The 21,992-nt window shown below is 31.0% G+C and overlaps 2 protein-coding genes across 2 annotated transcripts in view; one reads left to right on the forward strand and one right to left on the reverse strand.

Annotated features, from left to right (window-relative positions):
• Positions 1 to 11,274, reverse strand: part of unc13bb (unc-13 homolog Bb (C. elegans)) — a 110,262-nt gene extending 98,988 nt beyond the window's left edge. Inside the window, 1 exon segment of the mRNA XM_051120513.1 lies at positions 11,049 to 11,274. Coding sequence (XP_050976470.1) covers positions 11,049 to 11,070 — 22 coding nt within the window. The 5' untranslated portion in view covers positions 11,071 to 11,274.
• A 2,164-nt stretch (positions 11,275 to 13,438) lies between these two features.
• Positions 13,439 to 20,027, forward strand: stoml2 (stomatin (EPB72)-like 2). Its single transcript, XM_051120524.1, has 10 exons — positions 13,439 to 13,619; positions 16,045 to 16,197; positions 16,287 to 16,386; positions 16,470 to 16,528; positions 16,606 to 16,707; positions 16,788 to 16,922; positions 17,004 to 17,148; positions 19,226 to 19,305; positions 19,482 to 19,610; positions 19,713 to 20,027. Exons 1-10 carry the CDS (start codon positions 13,575 to 13,577, stop codon positions 19,839 to 19,841), a joined length of 1,077 nt encoding a protein of 358 aa, XP_050976481.1. The 5' UTR covers positions 13,439 to 13,574; the 3' UTR covers positions 19,842 to 20,027.
• Positions 20,028 to 21,992: the final 1,965 nt, after the last annotated feature.

Consider the following 21,992-nt stretch of genomic DNA (forward strand, 5'->3'; position numbering starts at 1 on the left):
GCAACCCTGCAATAATTAAATGTTAAATAAAACAAATATCCTTTATGTATTTAATCCCATTTTATTAACCAGTGTATTTGCTGCTGACCTTCAATCATGCAAATCAGCCATACTAATAAGCAATTATGCATAAATGTACTTTTCTTTTAGCCTGAGGTGAATTCATTTCACTTTTGGTGTAAAAGGGCTTTTACATTAGAACTGTTTCATATTACAAACAAAGAAGCAAGCCCTGCCCAGATTTCAAAGTAACGCAAAAGTAACACATTACTTTCCATAAAAAGTAACTAAGTAACGTAATTAGTTACTTTTTCAGGGAGTAATGCAAAATTGTAATGCATTACTTTTAAAAGTAACTTTCCCAACACTATATATATATATATATATATATATATATATATATTTTTTTTTTTTTTTATGAACTCATGTTGTATGCACAAATTGCTGAAATAAATGACCATTTAACACAATTTTACTGAAAAAGTAGACTAAAATATCAAGTACAAATCATGTGATCCAGAGATAATTTCAGCAACTTATCGACCTCTATAAACACACCAGGTGAACACTGCGAGCAGCAGGAAATACAGTGTATAAAGCAGGAAGTGGAATCGGTGTGTCATACAGTGTGTATCGTTTACTTTCGACCCTGCAGCTAGTGAGGAGGATGCTGGATGACTGGACGGAGAGAGCAACAGATGGCCAGAGGATTACATTTACAATCCCCCCACTCACTTCATTGCGCTACCTCACAATCAGACACACATTCACTCACTATTTAAAGCACAATAATTAAATTTAAGGAGTCATATGAGTCATATGTTGGGGGGGGGGGGGTTCCTCTCCCAAAGAAGGTTTCCATAGATGTTTAAAATTAAACTTTAATACTGGCAAGAAAATAGCAAGAAAACATTAATGTGCTTACAAGCTGCACACAAAAACAAACAAAACAGCGCTACCAGTATTGTTCACACCAAATAACTCATGAAGGTCCAATTCTAAATCAGTTTAACAATCCTTCAGTGAATGAACTCACTTCCCAGTTAGTGAATCAATCTGTCTTTCTCAACTACACTCTATCATCACTTGCAGAAAACTTCTGTGTATGCAAGGTGGGTAATGTTTCAATCAATATCATTACGGCTTAACTGTTCTTATGATATTGAGTAGATAAATATTTATAAAGTAAACATTAAAAGAGAGCTATTATGCCCCCTTTTTACAATATGTAATCTAAGTTTCAGGTGTCCCCATAACGTATCTGTGAAGTTTCCACTCAAAACACCCTACAGATTGTTTATTATATAATTTTGTAAATGCCTATTTTGAGTGAAAGCAGAAGCATGCTGTTTTCATGCATGTCTCTTTAAATGCAAATGAGCTGCTGTTCCCCGCCCTCTTTTCCAGAAAAGGGGTGTGCCTTTACAGCTCGTACCTCAGATACTCTGCTAAAAACATCTGTTTGGTTTTGATTATCATGTCTATCATGTGTTTTGGACCATATTTGTTTAAAAATCTGATATAGGGTTTTCTGAGCGCACACATCTGAAGCACGCACACAGAAAGCAGCTGTCACACAGCATGTGAGTACTAAACTAAGTTCTCTTTCATGTCTTATTGCGATTAAACTGTCAAATACACACACATCTATATTAAAAACAAACAGGAGTTACAAAAACAGTCTGTGAAGGTAAACAGCTGGGAAAGAAATTGCATGTTTATATTTGTTCTGTGTGGCAGCAGCATAATATACAGTAAATAAATCAATAAATCCACTGCTCTTGTGTTATCTAGGGCCATATGCGGAAAACACGGACGGAATCGCGGAATCCAGTCGTAAAAAAATGCAATTTACTGAATAACGTGGAATGTCAAGGAATTTGTCAAAGTTTGGATGAATAAATCAAAAGTAGGTCACTTAAATCAAACCGCAATATGGACTAGTATCTGTAAATATTACGGTGCAAAAATACCATTTAAATGTGAATCCCGCATGTTCTGCTGTCTTTGTTTTAATGAATTGAGCAGACGAGTGGTTTTGTTTACTACACACACTGAAGCACGCGTGATTTCAGCGTCTGTCGTCTCACTAAATGAGGACATAAATACATGAACAATATCTGCTAAGAGTCACTTCATGAGCATTTGACCGTTCCATTTTAGGAAAAATAGCGTTATATCATACGCACACAAAAATGTAAAGGTAGACACGGCAACCCGTCAAAATAAAAGTCCAGTTTAACTTGAAGACATTGTCCCAGAAATATATTACTATTACTACTACTGCTAAAATGAAACAAACAATATTTTTTAGGGTATAATCACACAACATTTCCTCCATGTTTTAATTTTAATAGTAAATTCCCCTTTGTTTGCAAAAAAAAAAGTTTGCTTAATTTTCAATAATTAAAAGATAAACGAAATTAATGTTTTATGCTTTATGTTTTCACCGGAACATTTTAAATACACAACACAGAATTTCTTTCATAACCTTTTATAATGCTATTTTAAGAATAAATTTGAATAAATTAAGTATGCATTCATATAATTAGACATGCTAAACACTGACATTTGATAACAATAAACATTAACATTTGATAACAATAAAACATATGGTGAGAAAAAAATAAAACATTTCATAGGGCCCTAAACAAGTCATTTTTGTTAAACCTTTATTAAATTGATGTGAAATTGTATAGGTTTCATAATTTTAATTAATTAGACTTGCTCTTTGATTAATAAAATGTAATTTAACCATTAAAAAGGAGTTGAGAAAAATTAAAAACGGGAAAAGCGCAGTCCAGAAAAATTAAAACGGAAAAAAAAACAGAATTTGGGAAAAAAATAAAACTGAATTTGGGAAAAAATAAAACTGACTTCATAGGGCCCTAGTTCTCTGAGGCTGGGACTCTAAATAGTGCTCTGTGCTCATTTATGCAGCACGACAGAACAGTTAGTATGCTTTGCTCGAACTTTTGCCATTGTTGTCGCTTGCAAAAACAAAATGGCTGCACCGTGGGTGGAAACATGCAGATTAAACTGCGGTAATATTATAATAAGATCCCATTTCTACATCACCGGGGGAGCGAAATCTGAGCAGCTCAATTTTTCACATGCTTGCAGAGAAAGGCTTACCAAACCAAAGTTACTGAGTTACTTTTCATGTTTTCTGGGTTGGTAATGCACCGGGAACCTGATTATAGCACTTAAAGTCAGATTTTCATGATGTGTTCACTTTTAAAACATATATAGGCTACATATAACCAGATAATTCACTCTGTACCTAAAGTAATGAAATCTAAAAAACTGCTGAGCAGCAATAACCAAATGCATTCTCTGTTTTCAATCAATGATTCAAATGCACATCGTCTTCATTCCCACATCAGCAGGTCACAATGAGTTTTCAAGTGAACACAGTTGAGTAAAACTCAGTCATTAATGCATGCTTCATAAATACACACATCCATCAACAAACAACAAAAGTGTACAAAGCTGCCAATTCAACAGCTCTTTTATCTCTTTAATTAAACAGTGACCACAGCACATCAGCAGCCTGTATAGCTGTAATAAAGCCAATCTGATAAATCTGCAAACGTGCATTAGTTCAATTATTCCGCTAAAATACAAAAAAAATGTGTCTAGAGATTGGACCGAACTGGACACACTAACGAACCTAAGTCTATGTGATCCCACACGGCCGTTCTTTGTGTCTGTCTTCTTACGTGGGTGCGTGGGGATCACTCATTTGTGTGTGTAATGACATCACCATGGAGATGGGCCTTTTGTCTGAACAGCAATAAATAAAGAAACAAAACCACAATCCTGATGAAAGAGGCGGACGGTGAGTCAGGATGGCAAGAATGCTTCTTAGGTTAGTGTAAAAACAGTTAATACATGACAGAGGACGATATTTGGGTCTATGTCACCAGCTAAATGACAGTTCTTACTGTACACAGGGCAACCAAAGATCAGATCAGCCGTCCTCCTGCACTAGTAAAAGATAGCAGCTTCCTAGTGTTCACTGCTTCCTAAACTAAGAATGGGAGATTTGTAGAAAATCATTTCACTTGACAAATGTGTTTATTTGGAATTCCTGCAACATCATTAAACACATATTACACTTACAGTTAAAGGGATAGTTCACCCAAAAATGAAAATTCTGTCACTAATTATTCACCCTCATGTTGTTGCAAACCCGTAAGACCTTCGTTCATCTTTATTAGAACATAAATTAAGATATTTTTGATTAAATTAGCTTTTTGACCCTGCATAGACAGCAATGCAACTGACACATTCAAGGCTCAAAAAGAGAGTAAGAACATCATTAAAATAGTCCATGTGACATCAGTGGTTCAACCGTAATGTTATGAAGCTACAAGAATACTTTTTGTGCACAAAGAAAACTAAAATAACGACTGTATTAAACAATTTCTTCTCAGGAGGGTCAAACGTGCCTTAAACGTGGTAGAACTCTTGTTGTCTATGCAGGGTCAGAAAGCTCTCAGATTTCATCAAAAACATCTTAATTTGTGTTCTGAAGATGAACGAAGATCTTATGAGCTTGGAATGACATGAGGGTGAATAATAAATGACTGAATTTTCATTTTTGGGCGAACTATTCCTTTAAGGCATTTTGCGTATGATGACTTTACTCCTCTGAAAGAAAATAAATAAAATATTAATAAAAATACTATATAAATTAGAGCTGCAAAATGATTAGTTGAGATTAATCAATTCAAAATAAAAGTACACACACATATAGTATGCAAACAAACTTTTATTTTGAATCAATTAATCAGGACTAATCATTTTGCAGCTGTATGTATTTAATATAGATTTAAAATATTAATACACAAATTAATATAAAAAAAATTTATTTAGAAGTTCGTCAATTTACATCCAAAATAATATAATGATGATATAATATTTACATGTTAATATTTTAAATGTTAGCATGTTAACTATATATATATATATATATATATATATATATATATATATATATATATACACACACACAGTACACATATTGTACGCAAACAAACTTTTATTTTGAATCAATTAATCGCGACTAATCATTTTGCAGCTCTAAATATGTTTTTAATATAGACTTAAAATATTAATACACATATAAATTAATATAAAACATTTCATTTAGAAGTTTACATACACTACCGCTCAAAGTTTGGGATCAGTAAGAATTGTAATGTTTTTTAAAAAAGTCTCTTATGAAATATTATTACGATGAAAAACATATTTCCTTCAGAAACCATTCTAATATACTGATTTATTATCAGTGCTGGAAACAGTTGTTTCCAACTGATACTCTGTGATACTTCATAAAAATGTAAAAAGCACAACATTTATTTAAAATACCATTTTTTTTTCTAATAATATACAGTACTTTTTAAAAGTATGGGGTCAGTACATTTTTTGTAAGCTTTCTTTTTTTAAAGAAATTAATACTTTTATTCACCAAGGATGTTCTAAATTAATTAAAAAAAAAGTGATAGAACAGATTTATATTGTTACAAATGATTTATATTTGGAATAAATGCTGTTCTTTTTAACTTGTTATTTATTAAAGAATCCTGAAAAAAAGAATCACAGGTTCCAAAAAAATATTTTTGATGATTAAAAATTAATGATTAATGAATAAAACTGTTGCCAACATTGATCATACTAATAATAAATGAGCATATTAGAATAATTTCTGAAGGATCATGTGACACTTAAGACTGGAGTAACAGCTAGTGAAAAGCTTTGCATCACAGGAATAAATTATATTTTAAAGTACATTAAAAAAAAAAAAAACAATATTATTTTATATTGTAATAACATTTTGCAGTATTATTTTTTTTCTGTCTTGATCAAATAAATGCAGCCTTGATGAGCATAAGAGACTTCTTTAAAAAAAAACATCACAAGTCTTACTGATCCCAAACTTTTTGAGTGGTAGTGTATATGAAATTATGTTTACATTTCATAGATAATGTTAATGTTAGAATACTTCTTATTTTAATTCATTCAATAGATTAAATATTTTAAATGAATAGACAGATGAGAAAATAGATTAAATTACTTAAATTACTATTTAATAAATTAGTATAGTTTTTTTTTTTATATATATATAATTAGCATTTGTGTGTGCATGTGTGTGTGTGTGTATTGTTAATACAATAATTACATTTTTATTTAACATACACACTACTGATTTAAATATATGAGTAAATATTAATTACAAATTTGCAATTTGCAATTTTTTTTTTTTTTATATTCAGAAGTAATATACTGTTTCACTGTTGTTGTTGCTTGTTTTAAATCGGATAAACTTTAAAGCTTTGATGACCAAAAGAGACTTCTGCATGTGTCATTTTATTTTATTTTTTTTCCTCATGATTTTTCCTTTTTGTTGTGATTTTGCTGCAATGACAGCAGCATTCATGCTGGCATGGATAAGCTTGCAATCGTATTACATCAGGTTAGCTGCAGCTAGCATTATGTTTCTTTGCTCGACACATATTGTAAATGCTGTTTGTGTTTCCAAATCCACAAATCATCCTGTTCCAGTTAAGTTTAAGGAAGGGCAATGAGGAAACCACCTCACAATCGAAACCATGAGGAAAGGCTTCTAAAAGCTCAAACAGGTGATCCACCAACAAAGCCAAACTACAACCGCAAGCAAATTTCGTGCGAGTAAAAGATGTAATCTGTGAAATCTGAGAATACTGTAAGTGTAATAAGAAAAGAGCTGTGACCTTTTAAACCTTAAACCAAAGAAATAAAAGCTCTTATGAGACACATGGAGGAATTTAATCACATTCGCGTTCCTGCACAAACATTTCCTTTGTCTCTCTGAATAATTGACTTGTTTCAAGGTCCTCATTGAACATGTTTCTGTGCATCTGCGCAAATCTGCTCGTCTCCACTGATTCTTTCTGCTTTACTTACATAACCTCAAATACGTGACTGTATATCAACACAAGTTCCTGAGGAAAGGAGGCGTTGGGGTAGTGAAAAGGTCTGTATGTTTTGCCTGTAACAAGGAAGGAAAGTCTGCTGCCTGCCAGTAGATCCTGCAGCGGCATCTAAAACAAATTAAACACCACCCTGTTCCTTTAAAACTAAAACTCTTCCACCTAGATTATAGCTCCATTTGCTTCTTTTTTAAAGACTCATTCAGCTGGTTTCATGTTCTTTCTTTTGTCAAACAGCCGAGTCACTGTTTAAATCCCATTAGCCTGCGCTACTTTATATACACTGTGTGCAGAATTATTAGGCATGTTGATATTCTGGTCATATTTTTTTTCCAAACACATTTTACCAATTCCAAACCACATCAGTCTTAGTAACTACTGTTAATTTTGTATTTAATCATTTATATGTGATGTATAATTGTCCGTGAAGGCTGGAAGTGAAAAACTCCTTATATTCAGGTGTGCAGGATTATTAGGCATGTTTTCGTTTACAGCTAAAATGAGCCAAAAAAGATATTTAACCCAGACTGAAAAGTCCAAATTATTAAATGCCCATGAGAAGAATGCAATACTAATGCATTACAAGAATTTGCAAAGTTAAGGCTTGACCATTGGACAGAGAAATGCTTGTTGAGTCTGCATGGTCAGAAAAAACAGGTGGAGAAGAAAAGATGCATGTTAACTGCAAAAGAATTAGGAATTAAGGTGAAGAATTAGGTGTGACACCATCAGGAACCGTTTCCAGTTCTCCAGCGCCACCATTTTCCAGAACTGCAACCTACCTGGAGTCTTCAGAAGTGCAATGTGTCAGGTTCTCAGAGACTTTGCTTGGTAAAAAATCCTAAAAAATGCCCCTTACTTAATAAGAATAACAAGCTGACGTGTTGTGAAATACATGAAGACAGTTTTTTTATATGCTTTAGAGACAGATAAGTTGAGAGTGACTCTTGAAGGACAAGCATCACATCCTCTTGTGCCTCTGATTCAAGAATTTATCTTCCAAAATCTGGCAGTAAGTTTTGGGAGTTCATGTTTAGTCTCTTATCCTGAAAAGTCTGACTTGCAGAGATGGACTAAAATGAACTCCCAAAACTTACTGCCAGATTTTAGAAGATAAATTCTTGAATCAGAGGTACAAGAGAATGTGATGCTTGTCCTTCAAGAGTCACTCTCAACTTATCGTCTTCATGTATTTCACAACACGTCAGCTTGTTATTCTTATTAAGTAAGGGGCATTTTTTAGGATTTTTTACCAAGCAAAGTCTCTGAGAACCTGACACATTGCACTTCTGAAGACTCCAGGTAGGTTGCAGTTCTGGAAAATGGTGGCGCTGGAGAACTGGAAACGGTTCCTGATGGTGTCACACCTAATTCTTCACCTTAATTCCTAATTCTTTTGCAGTTAACATGCATCTTTTCTTCTCCACCTGTTTTTTCTGACCATGCAGACTCAACAAGCATTTCGCTGTCCAATGGTCAAGCCTTAACTTTGCAAATTCTTGTAATGCATTAGTATTGCATTCTTCTCATGGGCATAATTTGGACTTTTCAGTCTGGGTTAAATATCTTTTTTGGCTCATTTTAGCTGTAAACGAAAACATGCCTAATAATTCTGCACACCTGAATATAAGGAGTTTTTCACTTCCAGCCTTCACGGACAATTATACATCACATATAAATGATTAAACACAAAATTAACAGTAGTTATTAAGACTGATGTGGTTTGGAATTGGTAAAATGTGTTTGGAAAAAAAATATGACCAGAATATCAACATGCCTAATAATTCTGCACACAGTGTAGTAGATGTGGATGAGTAGTCAGTGTACGGACCCCGTCCCACCCCCACATTCGCCCCACACAGCCTTCAAGCTATATTGTGTGGACATTAAGCAGAGACACTTTCACCAAAGACAGCAATCAGCAAAGCAAGCAGTGCCACTGGAGTAGATTGAGCGTAGATAAGAAAGAGAGGAAATGATGGAGATGTTGATCTGCAACTGGCCGGTGACCAAAGATAAAAGGAGTGTATATGTATCTCTGAAGGCGTATGAGAGCACATGACACACAGCGCTTTTGATCTGCTTTCCTTCAAGAGGGCCTGATGAGCCAGCAGCATTGATGAAATACAGCATGTTAGTAACTATTCAATCAGAAAATATAATATTTAAAATATTCAATTAACATCATCTATTAAAAGGGTTGTCAAATGATTCATTGTGATTAACCACATCCAAAATAAATGTTTATGCTTACATAATTTATGTTTACATAATATATATATTTAAACAGTAGTCAACATTTGAAGTGTTTGATGAAAAATTTAATCAAAGTTGTCCTAAGACAAGAACGGGTTTTGTTTTGGCTTTAGGACAACTTTAATGAAAGGTTTTGATCCACTTCAAATGTTGACTACTGTATGTATATATAAAAACAGACACATGCATGCATATATATATATATATATATATATATATACACACATACAGACATACATACATACAAATATTTTTTAATATATACAGGTATGAGTGTATTTATATACATTTATAATAAATACACACAGTACACATACATATATTATGTAAACACAAATGTTTATTTTGAATGCGAATAATCATGATTATTCATTTGACAGCCCTATCTATTAAATATTAAATGTAAACAATATATATTAAAAAATAAAATTATAAATCATAAATTTGTCTTTTTTTGTTGAACTTTCATTTTACACACACAAATAAAGTTTAAATATATATAATGTAAAGTTTATATATATATATATATACACAAAATTATAATATTCACATGTTAATATTTATTACTAATATAATAATATTTACAAGTAAATGTTTGTTTGTGTATGAAATAATGAAATAATAACATTTAATTTAATATTTAATAATATTATTGTTAATAAATACATTGGCTAAATTATTTGTTTATGGTTACATTTATGTTTATTTATGTTTTGTATGAAATTATTAGTACTGACCTTATTTAGAATTTCATATAGTTAGTATTTATGTGTACATTGCTAATAAAACAATTACGTTTATATATACATATATAATAAATTAAATGAGTGAATAATTACTATAATTACATAAATAATTACTTAAATACTAATTAAAAGTAAACACAATAACTAAAATTAAATGCACATGACATTTTATGCATACACATATATCATACAATACATATATAATATTATAATACAATAATATAAAAAAGATATAATACATTTACATAACTTAATATTTTACATGTTAGAATTTGCATATGAAATCCACACACACTTTTTATATATACATATTTAAAAAACAATTGTTATCATATTAGATACAATATTAAAGTATCAATACACACATTTTATATATTTGTATATGTATATACAAATATAAAACAAATGTTATCATATTAGATAAAATATTAATCTACACTACCTAATTTTGCATAAAACTACACAGATTTCCCATCATAAATTTATTATTTGAAAAATACTCAGACTCCAAGTTTCAACTTTACATTTTTTGCAATAAAATCACGCTCCTTCTTAATCTCCCTTATTTGCTAGTAAATTGTCTATAATAATGTTATATATATATATATATATATATATATATGTGTATATGTATATATATATATATATATATATATATATATAACTTTATATAAAATTAAGAAATATTCGTTTTCTTTTGTATACCTCACAGTAATGTTAAAAATCTATATTTATTGTTGCACTGTCTTGGTTGGGCTGCAAAGCTGTATTACATCACGAAGCCAAACAGCTGCTTCCCTCAAACTATATCATACAGCAAACCTCAAATTATATAACATTTCAGTCTGTTTGATCTTGACAGCGTCTTAACTTGACAGCATCTTAACTGAAATAATAATGTTTACATTATTCCATGAAAACAGCAAACAGAGAAAGTGTATAAAGAGATGTTTTAAAAAAAAAACGCTGGTGCTTCTGAACTTCCAAATAAACAAAACACCTGCTGACTGCATGCGGACAGGTACAAACACATGTAGCGAGTCAGAAAACATATTTAAACAGCACTCACCTCTCACGCAGAGGAGAGACATGGCAACCGAAGTTTTTCCTCTTGGTTAAATCCTGTCACTATAATCTAAGTTCTCAGCTGTCCGGTGACATTTCAAACCGTGTCACAAGTTAGTTGCTCGTCATGAGCGCACTACTGAGGGCAGATGATGCGCGGATGTTCGACTGGGTAACTCGGCGCTATCCCACAGGTGACGCGGACTGATTCAGATGTCCCATCGCCATGATCAAATTGGATGTGTAGAAACTCACAGAATAAGAGGCGGGGCTTGGAGGGATTTTAATGACGTCGGAATTGCCCCTGACCCAGAGGGCGGGCTTTGCTGGACTGTTGACCAATGGCTGAGCTAATGGGTGTGGTTTATGACCGTACGGAGTGAAGGAACAGGTGTGACGCTGACCTGTTAGTATGAGTGTTGAGAAAACCTGGATAAATTTTGGCATTGTAGTTATATATATTTTGGTGTGAGATGCAGTAATGCATCACTGAAAATATTAAATACTCGACGTCTCTCAGTTTCATGGGAAAGTGTACTTTTTGGATATTCAATTTTTTTTTTAATTTTCGGCTTCACTTGAATATTCTAAAGAGGACGAGGATAATAAATTATTTTATTTTATTTACTTTTATTTTTATATAAATGCAATTTTACTTACAAAAAACTATGATTTTGTTGACTGAAGTAAGGCTGTGCATAGACACTATTAGAGACTCTGGATGAAAAATTCAATTAAAAAAAAGAAAGAAAAAAAAAACAAGAAAAAAAATCTATTTTTAAAAAAATCTGAGAGCACTATTACCTCCCAGCACTGTTTATTCGTTTATTTATTTTTGTAGTTGATTACCTTTTTTGTTCTTTTTTCTCTTTTATTTTGTCGTAATTATTTTATTTCAAACGTACAGTTAGGTACACTAATAAAGTGAATATTTCTGTTATGTGCTCCTATTGTGATAAATAAATAAATAAATAAATAAATAAATAAATAAATAAATAAATCTGCACTCCCCAGTGAGCCTTTGTCAAATATGACCCACTTGTCAAGCCAATAAAAAGATATAAATTTATGAGAGAAAAATCACGTTTTTATTTTAACTTGCATTATATAATGCATTATTCTGACAAATCTCCATTATGAATGGAGATCATTGTGACTGTTACCACTGTTATGTTAATATTATTTGTGCACTATTATATATATATATATATATATATATATACATACACACATATATATATATATATATACATATATATATATATATATATATATATATATATATATATATATATATATATATATATATATATATATATATATATATATATATATATATAAATATAAAGTTCAAGCCAAGCTTTTGTCATTTTTTTATTATTTACTATTTTTAAATATATATTTCAATTTAACTTTATTTTTATACATTTGAATACTTTTTTACATTTTATTTTATTTTAGCTTTATTTTAACAATGAAAACAAATTTTAATAATCTATTGAAAGCTGATTAAAAAAAAAATATATATATAAAATATCTATAAAAGTCTGAGCTCTTTTACCCCAAAACATTTTATTTATTTATTTTTGCAGTTGCTTACCTTTTTTAGTAGTTTTATATTTATTTGTAACCATAATTGTAAATGTACAATTAAGTCAACAATATTTCTGTTATTTACCCTATTGTGATAAATAAATAAATAAGTTAATTAATTAATTAAATAAATAAATATGCACTCCCTAGTCACTAGGGCCTAGTGAGCCTTTGTCAAATATGACCAACTTGTCAAGCCAATAAATATATATGAATTTATGAAAGAAAAACATCACATGTTTTTATTTTACCTTGCATTATAATGCACTATTCTGACAATTTTTTATTTTATTAATTAATATTTATTTGTATATTTTTAGTTTTCAAACTCAAGCCTCATCAAGTTTTAGTAATTGTAGTAATTGTCTGCGTTTGTCACATATACATACACACACACACACACACACACACACACACACACACACACACATATATATATATATATATATATATAGCACTTAAAATTAAACATTACTAATTTTGTATATTTTTTGTAAAATCTCTAAATTTCATTTTATTTTAGCTTCATTTCAACTGTGAAAACTAATTTTAATAGTTTTAGTTTTAGCTGATAACACTGGACTTGAGCCACCCTTCATCACAACATACTATCATTTCTACTCACTTATGCAAAACTATTTGATGCAGTACAGGATTTCTGAAAGCGCAGTACTTGTTGTAATTTTGTAACAATGTTAAAACTGTATTCGTAATATTTCACACTCAGCTTTCCGCAACAGGCGTTTGATATAATCGCGGAACCATATAATTAACGCGTTTGTTTCCCTGTCAGACCCGGATGTTAGTCATTGACGCACGCTCGTGATGTTGTAACTTGATTTCCGCAGCTGTAAGAGGGTCACGTTTGTACTGTAAGCTCGAGAATTCATTCATTAGTTTCAGACATCTTCAGCACCTGTTTTCATAAAGGCTGAACATGCTCAGGACGGTGGTGTGTCGGGCGGGGAGCGGCCTCTTAAAGGTAACACACGTGTGCAATGTTACTCAGGACTGTGGTACTGCCTGACACTTCAGCTGAATGCTGTCACATATTTAATTTATTATTATAAATTTATTATATAAGTTCACTTCGACATCAAAGGGATTTAAAAGATTTTGGTCACACGTTTACTATCCATTAAAAAAAATAAAATCACAATAATGATGTGATTTTCTTTAAATATATGTGATGATTGTTACATCAGGCTTCCATGCCTTTGTACGTGAACTTCAACTTTAACCTTTGTAATACGCCTTACATGAACGATGAGTGTTTTATAACGTTTAAATAAAACAAAAATATTTTGTTGTAGAGGTCAGAATGACATTTTTGCCATTGCAGAAACGCAGTGGAATTTATCTTGACTGACAGCACAAAACACGCAGTACAACAAGTAGTATTAGATTCTGGTGCTACTTTCAGAAACTATTTCTTTAAGGGTATTAAAGACAATTCTGAAATCAAAATTTAACCTAAATTTTATGTTTCTTATTGTGACTGATGCAATGCATGCAATAACTTTGCTCACCTCTAAACTGAATGTCTGTTTTTGCTGATGTCACCAGGGTTGTTTTGTTAATAAAACTAAAATCATATGAAATATTTTAAAATAAGTGAATACTGCACTCACCTGTGAGCCTTTGTCAACTATGACCCATGTGTCAAGCCAATAAAAATATATGAATTTATGAAAGAAAAAGATATAGAGAGCATTGTGACTGTGTACACACTGTTATTTTATTATTTGTACTGTATTATATGATTACATAGTACAATGTTATTTTATTAAAATGTTAAAATTAGAATTTATTTTTATATTTTCATTTATAGTTAGATAGATAGATAGATGGATATTTAGCTTTACTTTTTTCCGTTTTAGTAGTACTTCAACTTCTTAGAGTTTTTGTACTTTTATTACTTAAAATAAAATACACATTAACTGAAATAAAAAAATTGATAAGATTTTTAATTAAACTTTTTTTCAAAATCAGTTTATTTCATTTAGTTGCCAAAACAACACTTCTCATTGTCATTTAGTTTAAATCGAAGAACTAAAATAAAACTAAACCAACTGGTTACATAATGGTCCTATTTTACGTGGAAATGTGTCAGATAACACAAAACATGGGTTGGAAATGCTGTTTCTTGTTGACTAAATTATTATTTTATTAATTTATTATTATTATTATTATTAAATAACATTAAAACACTTATTGTAGATTTTATTAATAATAATAATGAATATTATAATAGTAATACACATAACAAATATAAAAATAATAACTCTTGTTTGTTGATATTGATAATGGCTGTCAAAATGATTTATAATAATAATAATATTATAAATAATTATTATAATAAATAATAGCAAAAAATACAAATATATTGTATAATGTAATTGCTTTTGTAAATTGCCTAGTTAAAATTAATAAAACTAATCACTAAAACTTAATAAAATTGTTGAACTTAGTACTACTGGACTAAATGCATTTTCATAAATAAATAATAAAATATGTACATTAATTGTTTATTAGATTAAATGTGTTTTTGTATACAATTGTTTTATTTGTTTAAACATTTTTATTACTATTATCCATTATTGCATTTATTTATAAATAAAGTAAAATATAATATAATGTAAAACAAATGTACACAAAATATAATACACATAATAATTACACAAAATATATAAATTAGGAAAATATACTATATATAAGTATATAAGTATAATATTTATAATAATATTTAATATTTATATATACACTACCGTTCAAAAGTTTGGGGTCAGTACATTTTTATTGTTTCTTTTCTTTTTTCTTTTTTTTTTTAAGAAATTAATACTTTTATTCACCAAGGATGTATTAAGTTAATAATTAAAAGTTTATTAAAAGTTAATAATAAATCATTTACATTGTTATAAAATATTTATATTTTGAATAAACACTGTACTTTTTAAACTTGTTATTCATGAAAGAATCCTGAAAAAAAAAAATCACAGGTTCCAAAAAATATTTGGCAGCACAACTGTTGATATTATCCAACACTGATCATTCTAATAATAAATCCGCATATTAGAATGATTTCTGAAGGATCATGTGACACTTAAGACTGGAGTAACAGCTGATAAAAATTCAGCTTTTCATCACAGGAATAAATTCTATTTTAAAGTATGTTAAAATAAAAAACATTATTTTATATTGTAAGAACATTTTGCAATATTACTGTTTTTTTTATATATATTTTTAATCAAATAAATGCAGCCTTGATGAGCATAAGAGACTTCTTTAAAGACTATTACAAGTCTTACTGACCCCAAACTTTTGAACGGTGGTGTATATTTGTTTTTAATTAATTTATGTTTTGTATAAGTACATACTACATAGCATTCTGTCTCTCCTGTGTGCAGCATTCGCGGCAAACCGTGCCTGCATTGTGGGGGACCCGAGCTCAGCAGCGATGGGCTTCCAGCCTCCCTATGAACACTGTGGTTCTGTTCGTACCCCAGCAGGAAGCTTGGGTAGTCGAGAGGATGGGCCGTTTCCACCGAATCCTGGAACCAGTGAGTTGTCATCCTTTGTCCATTAACAGCTTCAATGTATTTAATTCATTTCCAGCTATTAAAAATGACATTTTTTTTGCTTCCTGCAGGGTCTAAACTTCTTAATTCCAATTTTGGACCGAGTTAGATATGTTCAGAGCCTCAAAGAAATAGTGATAGATGTGCCAGAGCAGTCAGCAGTTTCCCTCGGTAAGTCACTGGCATTGTGATCTGTTCCACTCTACTTTCATAGATTGTTTTTTGATTAAACAAATATGTTGTTTTGCTTTTAGACAACGTGACATTGCAGATTGATGGAGTTTTATATCTCAGGATACTCGACCCGTTTAAGGTAAGTCCTTATTCTTTTTTATTCCAGTATTTTTTTAGGCTTTTCCTCACATAATGTGCTTTTGTTTTCCTCTGAAGGCCAGTTATGGAGTGGAGGACCCTGAATATGCCGTCACCCAGCTGGCACAGACCACCATGAGATCAGAGCTGGGAAAACTGACCCTGGACAAAGTGTTTAGGGTATGAAAGCCAGATAGTCTCTCAGTGACCGTACTCACTATTAATTTATGTACTTAAGAATCATTTTTGTTGTTTTACAGGAAAGAGAGTCCCTGAATTCCAATATCGTCCACTCAATAAACCAGGCATCAGATGAATGGGGGATTCGATGTCTTCGATACGAGATCAAAGACATTCACGTTCCACCACGGGTAAAAGAGTCTATGCAAATGCAGGTATGATGATTGACTCTTCAGCTTAATCTCATAGACCAAACGTCTCAGATGTATGACTGAGATAACATGAATCATGTTCAGGTGGAGGCTGAGCGGAAGAAGAGAGCCACTGTTCTGGAGTCAGAGGGGACGAGGGAGGCGGCCATCAATGTGGCCGAGGGTCGCAAACAGGCTCAGATTCTGGCGTCTGAGGGACAGAAGGCTGAACAGATTAACAAAGCTGCTGGTGGGTTTTTTACAGAACATCTGGGGTATCGATTAATGTTAGTAGTAAAATAACATTTTGTTGTTGGTAAATCCATGGAAGCACATTTGCACCTCTGAATAAAAATTAACATCTGACATTTTTTCCTCAGTATTGCATGACACAAACTCCCAATTTTGATTTTTGTGAAATATAAACTCGCAACTGCGAGTTATAGTCAAAACTGTGAGAAACTTTTTTTTTTCAGAATTGCGTGATATAAATTTGAAATTGCAAGACAGACTCACAATTCTGAGAAATAAACTGGCAATTCTCAAAAATAAAGTCAGAATTGCAAGATATAAACTTGCAGTTCTGAAACAAATATCTCAGAATTAAGCTTTATAACTCACAATTGCAAGTTTATAACTGAGAAAAAATTCAGAATTGTGAGTTTATCTCTCGACTTTATAACTTGCATTTAAGAGTTTATATCATACAATTCTGATTTTATAACTCACAACTGCAAGTTTATATTATGCAATTCTGAGAAAAAAAGTCAAAATTGTGAGATAAAACGTTATAATCATAAAATCATATAACCCATGCAAACATTTTAAACACAGTAAAATAATATTATTAGTAAAATTAAACATTTTATTTTATTTTTTTCTTCAGTTTTTATTTTTGCTAAGGCAATATTTCTCATGTTTATTTAGTATAAGTCGAAGTACTGAAATAACTCATTAAAATTTAGTAAAATCTGTATAGACAAAAAACTATTAAAATGACAAAAAGCACATTAAAAAAAAATTACTAAAACTTCAGCTAAAAAAAAAAATAAAAATATTAAGAAAAACATCCTTATGGTCTATTGGTTTATGATGACTTGCAACTTGTTAATCTTGGTTTATGTTAATGGTACAATTTTTACTATGAATAACCTGTTTCTCTTGAAAATGTGTCAGAAAATGTTTTTGTCATTTATTTTTGACTAAATGATTCATTTATTAATAATAATAATAATAATAATAATAATAAATAACAATAAAAACACTAATTTTAGATGTTAATATAATGTATATAAATTGTATAATGTAAATAATATTGTAATAATAATGTAATGTAATTTAATTCTAATTATATATATATATATATTAGATATTTGACAAAAAATATACAAAAATTACTAATGTTTAATTTTAAGTGCTATATATATAGTGCATTACTATATATAAATTTATATATATATATATATATATATATATTACTACAATTACTAAAACTTGATGAGGCTTGAGTTTGAAAACTAAAAATATATAAATAAAATCTAATTTAAAAATATTAATTAATAAAATAATAGTATATTAGATGATAATAGTGTAAAAACAATATAAAAATAGCAGTGTTAACAGTCACAGTGCTCTCCGCTCATAATGAAGATTTGTCAGAATAATGCATTATAATGCAAGGTAAAATAAAAACGTAATGTTTTTCTTTCATAAATTCATATATTTTTATTGGCTTGACAAGTTGGTCATATTTGACAAAGGCTCACTAGGGAGTGCATATTTATTTAATTAATTAATTAGTTAAGTTATTTATTTATTTATCACATTAGGGTAAATAACAGAAATATTGTTGACTTAATTGTACATTTACAATTATGTTTACAAATATTTAAAAAAAAGAACTAAAAAAAAGGTAAGCAACTGCAAAAATAAATAAATAAAATGTGTTGGGGTAATAGAGCTCAGACTTTTATAGATATTTTATAGATTTTTTTAAATAGATTTTTAAATCAACTTTAAATAGATTATTAAAATTTGTTTTCATAGTTGAAATAAAACTAAAATAAAATAAAATGTAAAATGTAAAAAAGTATTAAAAAGTACAAAAAAGATAACTTGAAATATATATTTAAAAAAACAATAAATAATAAAAAATGACAAAAGCGTGAACTTTAAAACTTTAAATATAAAAATAATCTAAAAATAAAAAAATCTAATATATAATATATATCTAATTATGAATCTAATATATAATTCATAATTATAGTAATGGTAAAAGATTCATCATGTCCACCTGTGTATCAATGATATTGTTTCCCCTCGTACAGGTGAAGCAAATGCTGTTTTGGCTAAAGCTGAGGCAAAGGCCAAAGCTATCCGGATGCTGTCCGAGGCGCTCACCCAGCAGGTAAATCTGATTCACCTTATAAAAAACCTTTATAAGAATAAAATATCATACTTATACATTAAGACACTATGTGACATTAATTGTGTGTAAACTGATAGAATGTTACACCTAAGACAAACATAGTGAGTTACATTATCAAGGCATCTTCTTAACCTTTCATACCTGTATCTGTACAGAATGGAGACGCTGCAGCATCTTTAACTGTGGCCGAACAGTATGTCTCTGCTTTCTCTAACCTGGCCAAAGAGTCCAACACCATCTTACTGCCCTCAAACACAGGAGACATCAGCAGCATGGTCTCTCAGGTATGGCTTCATTCATATATAAATATAGGCAAAATATTTCTTAATAATAGCAATAATGTCCCTACTTTACATGTATACCTCATTGCTCTCTGCTGTTTTCAGGCTATGGCGATTTACGGCAGTTTATTGAAGACACAAACTCAGAGCACAGCAGACAGCGCGACCCCTCAGACTTCAGAAGCCACTTTGGAAGGAAACGTGTCTGAAACTGAAACTGGACTTAAATATTAATTTGAATCTTATTCTGGGATAAAATACAGAAACTGTTGATACCACAAAGATTCTGGTTATAGAGGATTAAAGCAAGAAAACTGAAAAGATAAAATCCCTGAAGCACTAGAAAGATTGTATTGTGTGTGTTTATGTTCTGCTTCCGTCTATCATAATAAATTTTGAATATTTTGTTTCTCTTGATAATCACTGAACCAGAGTTTGTATGAAAGGTCATTTATCATAATTCAAATATTTAACATACTAATAATATTCATGCAATCCAAATTAATTGCAAAATGAATGACTTGGTGAACTGCAGAACATTAGTAAATGCTTTATGGCTGTAAATGTTTTTTTGTTTTTTTTTTGTTTTTTAATTAACGTATTATGAAAGAGATAAAGGGTTATTCACTCAGAAATTAAAATTTTGTCATTAATTACTCACCCTCATATGTGACCCTGGACCACAAAACCAGTCTTCAGTCGCTGGGGTATATTTGTAGCAACAGCCAAAAATACATTGTTCTGGTCAAAATTACTGATTTTTATTTTATGCCAAAAATCATTAGGAAATTAAGTAAAAATCATGTTCCATTAAGGTATTTTGTAAATTTCCTACTGTAAATATATCAAAACTTAATTTTTGATTAGTAATATGCATTGTTAAGAATTTCATTTGGACAACTTTAAAGGTGATTTTCTCAATATTTAGATTTTTTTGCACCCTCAGATTCCAGATTTTCAAATAGTTGTATCTCAGCCAAATATTATCCTGTCATAACAAACCATACATCCATGCAAAGCTTATTTATTCAGCTTTCAGCTTTCAATCTCAATTTCGAAAAATTGACCTTACGACTGGTTTTGTGGTCCATGGTCACATATCGTTCAAAACCTGTAAGACCTTTGTTCATCTTCAGAACACGAATCAAGATATTTCTGATGAAGTCCGACAGCTTTGATCCTGCATAGACAGCAACACAACTACCACTTTCAAGGCCCAGAAAGATGGTAAGGACATGAATAAAATAGTCTATGTTACATCAGCGCTACTAATGTAATGTTATGAAGCTACAAGAATACTTTTTGTGTGCAAACAAAACAAAAATAACTTTAAATTCACTGAACAATAGAAAAAATTATCATGCCTTCACACGTCTATACAACAGAACATAGTAGATTTTTATAACGCAAATGTAAAGTTGTTTTCTGCATTTAGAAGTGCACTACAGCAAACTTGGCAAAAAGTGCTGTTGTAATTCAGGGTTATTCTTTTTTATGTTTCAAAGTTAAAAAAAATAATTTACAGTCAGCCAGAGATAACTGCAAAATAAACTATAAAACAATATTCAGTATGCTGTAAACGGAGTTTAACTTGTTTTGAACCTGACTGTTACTTTAATTTCATCCCGTCTGGGACAGGGACTATGTCGTGGAGGTGGCGAGTGTGAACAGTCAGTCCAAGCACAACACTGACACCCACCGACCACATGGCGGAGCTCCATCCTCGTCCTGACAAAACGCCTATGCATGTCAGTGAAGGAGGCGAACAGGGGAGAAAGGTCAGAGGAGGACAGAATACAAAGAAGTGGTGTCAGAAAAGAGGAGGTTTGCCTCTTTTTTTCTCTCCACCCAAATCCACCAGAGCTCAGGTGGAGCAAGGTGAGGTGGACCAGGACACTGATGCTGCCCCATGCCTACCTCACTACTGCCAAAGTGGTCCTTGCCACTGGCATTCAGGTCTTAGAGATCCGTGTCATGGATGCTTTTGAGGTTTCGGATGCATCATGAGCACAGAGCTTCTTTTCTCACCTGCCTTGGGTCCAGAGGTCCTGTTAGGGCCACTCTAGAAATCCCAGTAAAGGCTGTCATAAACAAAGACGGCTCCAAAACCTGAGGCCCCAGAGAGGCTCCTGAGTTGAAACGTCCTAGGATGCCTATTTCACAGCTTTGCTGGTCTCAGAGGTCCCTCACATTGCTGTTCCAAAGGTTCTACAGGCAGTCAGGTCCCAAAGATCCTGTCAGATCCGCTTCGGAAATAAATACAGTTGAAGTCAAAAGTTTACATACACCTTGCAGAATCTGCAAAATGTTAATTATTTTACCAAAATAAGAGAGGTCATACAAAATGCATGTTATTTTTTATTTAGTACTGACCTGAATAAGATA

Source organism: Labeo rohita, chromosome 10 (genome assembly GCF_022985175.1).
Source record: "Labeo rohita strain BAU-BD-2019 chromosome 10, IGBB_LRoh.1.0, whole genome shotgun sequence".
NCBI lineage: Eukaryota > Metazoa > Chordata > Actinopteri > Cypriniformes > Cyprinidae > Labeo > Labeo rohita.